Here is a 4,542-nt window from a genome sequence, read left to right as displayed (position 1 = left end):
CTGCCAACCTCCAAACACTCAACCGGTCTCCACGGCTGGAAGAAGGCGCCGAGTCAGTTGATGGGGTACCATGGGCCGCCTGCCCACGCTCCCCATCCACCCTAGCCCGCTGGCTAAAGGTGCTCGCCGGCGCCAATGGTGGGGCGGCCACCCTAGGCGCGGAAGGTGAAGAGGGCTCCAAGGCCACCCGCCCCGAGCCCCCTCCATAGACCGGACCTGCCACCTGCAGTCCCGGCCTAGCGAGAGGAGCTGACATGAATGGAAGTTAAGTTCTATTTTTCTATGCTTGCCCCCCTGTTTCAGCTCAGAACGAGATTTGCTCTGGTTCTTGCCATGAAAAAACAGATCATCGTCCTGAAGAAAAACTCCAGCATTGTATTTGAGATGATGCAGCAGAGAGCAAACCAACAAAATGAATGCAGCATACCACACCGTTGAATTACCATGGCGAATAATCCCGCCAGAATCCGTGGTTATAGTAGAATTTACTTGTATTTTCAGATCAATGTTACAACCAAAATACAGTGATCAAGCATGCAGCGAAAGAAGAAACTAAAAACATCTCACTACGCGATGTCGACCATCGACTGGCGGTGTGCCTCCTCCTCGTCGTCGCGGCTTCGGGATCCGCGGCGTGCGTACGCGCGGCGCAGCCAGGCGACGTGTGCGGCGAGCGCGCCGCAGACGACGACGTAGGCCTGGGGAAGGTTGCGGAGGAGCGGCAGGAAGAGGTTGAGCGGCCACAGCAGCGGCGCCGAGACCTGGAAGACCTGCAGGAAGCCCTTGGCCGCCACGAACGCCAGCAGGTGGATCGCCATCAAACTAATCCACACAGACACCTCTCCGCAGCGCCACTCCGCCGCCCGCACGCTCCCTTGCTCGCCGGTGCTGCTCCGGTGTGGTGCTACGGCAAGAAAGAGAGGGGTTACCTGGTTCGGAACGATGAATTGGTGATGGCTCGGAGGCGCGGTGGTGTGGTCTTTGAAACATAATTGGAGATTGATTGTTTGTTAATTTTTGTTCCTATCTCACAAAAAGTTGTCAAATATTGACAAGTTTTAGTTTTATCAAATGTTGGCTTGTCAAATATTGGCAATGTCAAATGTGGGTAACAAACCAATTATGGTCTTGGTTTCGCCGGTGGCGTGACGGGAGGTTGCGGCCTTCCCCGGTGCGAGGGCGAACGACTTTTGTTATCACGGTGGTGTGTTAAGACTTAGGCCTTCTTTGATGCCTAGGATAGGAATTTTATAGGAATAGGAAAATCATAAGTGAGATGACATGTATATCAATTTTTATAGAGAAAGAGATGTCATTTGATGCATATGATAGGATTTTTTCCATTGAGTTTAGACTAATGTTTTTTTCTCCAAAACGTGAAGGATTGATTCCTATCCTACATAGGAATAGGAATTCATTCCTACAAACCAAATGGCTTCAAAGAAATTTTTCCTTTACAAATCATATCCTATAGAATTCCTACAAAAATCCTACAAACCAAATGAGGCCTTAAGACCGAGAACTTACCAAGATCTTGAAAACATAAAAATAATTCAATGGGACCGGCGGGGCCTGCATGTCTGCCACTGAGACAGCCCTACTTGGGTGTCGACACGTAGCCTGATTGTACTAGGTACTCCTCGTACTGTATCACACAAGAAAGGACAACGATCAACAGTCCCCAACTGTTGACAACCAGGTCCTCGCTTTCGATCTCCGCGGCCTTTCATCTCCACAGTGCCGATGACAGTGACTTAAGGGCATCTTTAACACGGATCTTCACTCTACCTTCAAATTTTCTAGCAGCGGATATTTAGGACTGGAATATCTATCCAACGTCAGTTTTTTAGACATAGCAAATCAAACTTTTATTATGAAAATTTAAGTTTGCCGAGGATGACAAATTTAGTTGGCGAGCATGGCAAATTCGGCTCAGTTCATTTTTCTCTCCAATAAACTGTCGTCCTTCTAAACTTGCCATCCTCGTGCCAACATAAATTGCCATGAAAAACATTCGATTTCTCATGTCAAAATCTAACATAAGTTTTTTAGCATTTTTGATATTTTATGACTCTAGCGTGTATCTTTACAACGAACGTCCAAAATCCCCCAATCAAGCCCCAAAAGTTTGGATGGAGTAGGGGAGTTTCAACGCCGGTACATTGGACTCTGACAACGTGCATTCATCCCTTTCCGCCGCCCCCACACGACCCCACGTTTTCACCCTCCTCCCCTACGTCCGACCCCGACGCCACTGCCAAATCCACCTCGCACGCCGCCATCTCCACCGTCCTGATCATCCGGCATCACAATGGATCTCACCGGCCGGACATACCCAACCATCATCAGCTTCATCGTCCCGCTAGACCAGAAGCCCGTGCCCACCGCCTCCGCACTGAATTTAGACCTTGCCAAATGCCAACAGTTGCACGTGAGGGAGAGGGCGCAAAGCGCAAGTGTGATGGCCCAAGTGGAGCTCCTCCTCCATGATGGACCCTCATGTCAGTGGTGCCTGGGCACACGCCATCCTACTACTATGTGTCCTCCTAGTATGGGCTGACGGCCATGAAAGCTGTCTGATGCCCACACCACCTCCGGCGGGCCTCCACATTGTTCACCGACAACCTCAACCGCAGCTCGTCCGCTCCCGGCACCATTGGAAATGCCCAAATCCGTGGCCATCGGGTCACTGTTCCACAGACCCCCCCCCCACCCCCACGCGAAGAGATGATGGTGAATCAACAATGGGGGAGAAGACAGATCAGATGAAGATCATTACTCATTGGCGCCTTGCCGTCGCCTACTCCTGATATGGAAGTAAAGAAAAGGGGAGAAGGAACCTATCCCAACTAAAGGGGATGAATTGTTGTGCTTGTCGTGTGGTTGGGCACAAGTATTGATCTGCTTGCTGGTGCAGAGCAAAGTGGCAATGTTTTGAAGGAGGGTCCATGAGAACAAGCCCTACCGGCCCTATGTCAAGGAGAAGATTGGCGATCGAAATGAGATGTCGCTCAACCATTGATGGTAGACCATTCAAGAGTCCATCAATGAGCTTTTTGGTGTGTATGCACAAATGCAAAACAGGGCACCAAGTGGCCTGGGACTCGGGGAGGTCATAAGTTTGGTTTCATGTTGATCTATGTGTTTGATCATTTGATTGCCTTGCTCTTTGTTGCAATGTGTTGATCAAAAACATTTTGCTTCACTAGCCCAACCTCATGGCGCTATTTACAACAAGAAAAAGGGCAAGACATTCACAATGAATCATTATTGGACCAAGTTGAATGGCCAAAAAATGGACTGACTTGGCTAATTCACTCAAGACCGTCAACACCAAAGTGGATGAAGTTGGTGAAAAGTGGTAGAGTTAGAAGAGGGCTTCAACCGGCCATGCATGTGCAAGGTCGAGGGTGGGGGGATGGAGACCTTGAAGTAGAAGCGCAATAGGGTGACAACTATGATGACATAGAAGTGGTAGGACATTATGGCAAAGGAGGGGACACATGCCAAAAGCAATGAGCTCAAAGAGGAAGACGAGGCAGAGTGGTTTAGGCAGTTCATGCTAATGCAAGAAAAAGAAGGTTAGCATTGGGGAGAAGAAACTTTCAGTCAAGAAAATGTGCGAGGAGTCCAAGGTCTTGTACATGAAGGTCGTCGACTTGAATCTTGATGTGACAAAGTAAGTTCACCAAATACGTAGTGGCATCTTTGTACGCTATGTGGAAAAAGATGGTCAATAATTCATTCACAGTTGCTTCTTTGATGGATGCCGATTATGGAACTTGTTAAACATCTGGTGCTTTTGCTATTTGTTGTTGTTGTTTGGAATTACTATATGTATCATAAATTTCTATTGAATGTTAAACATCAAAGACATTGGTGTAATGCCCCGAGACCGATGTGCCAGGTGTCCTCCAGTTATTCACTGTTGTTGTCTTGTCATTGCTTGCGTGTCATGCATTGCATATCATGTCATCATGTGCATTTCATTTGCATACATGTTCGTCTCATGCATCCGAGCATTTTTCCCGTTGCCCATTTTACATTCTAGCGCTCTGTTCTCCTCCGGTGGTCATTTCTACCTTTCTTTCATGTGTGGGGATTATACATTTCCGGCTTGGACCGAGACTTGTCATGCGGCCTTGGTTTACTACCGGTAGACCGCCTGTCAAGTTTCATATCATTTGGACTTCGTTTGATACTCCAACGGTTAACCGAGGGACTGAAAAGGCCTCGTGTGTTGCAGCCCAACACCTCTCAAAGTTGGCCCGAAAACCCACTTAACCTGCTCCATCATCTAGAGCGTTCGATCACGATCGCGTGGCCGAAAACCGCACCTCATTTGGACTCTCCTAGCTCCCTCTATGCCTATTTAAAGAACTCCCAAAATCTCCTTCTCCTTCCTCCCGAAAAACCCTAGATCCACCCCTCGCGCCGCGCCGGACATTGTCTGTCCGGGCCGGACACGTCCGCCGCCGACCCCTCGTCCTCTCCCGTCGCGCCACGTGGCCGCCGCCGGCCGTCCCCGCGCCGAGGCCCGCG

General features: G+C 49.2%; 1 protein-coding gene across 1 annotated transcript; it reads right to left on the bottom strand.

The window, feature by feature from the left end:
- Positions 1 to 412: 412 nt before the first annotated feature.
- LOC123186347 (uncharacterized) lies at positions 413 to 934 on the bottom strand. Its single transcript, XM_044598127.1, has one exon. It carries the CDS (start codon positions 816 to 818, stop codon positions 567 to 569), a length of 252 nt encoding a protein of 83 aa, XP_044454062.1. The 5' UTR covers positions 819 to 934; the 3' UTR covers positions 413 to 566.
- Between the last annotated feature and the right edge of the window lie 3,608 nt (positions 935 to 4,542).

This window comes from Triticum aestivum, chromosome 2A (assembly GCF_018294505.1).
Source record: "Triticum aestivum cultivar Chinese Spring chromosome 2A, IWGSC CS RefSeq v2.1, whole genome shotgun sequence".
Taxonomy (NCBI): domain Eukaryota; kingdom Viridiplantae; phylum Streptophyta; class Magnoliopsida; order Poales; family Poaceae; genus Triticum; species Triticum aestivum.
Note: the sequence above shows the minus strand (reverse complement) of the source record. Positions and strands in the feature narration are given on the sequence as shown.

Excerpts from the sequence above, each read along its gene's own strand:
- LOC123186347 (XM_044598127.1), bottom strand. The coding sequence starts at position 818 with ATGGCGATCCACCTGCTGGCGTTCGTGGCGGCCAAGGGCTTCCTGCAG.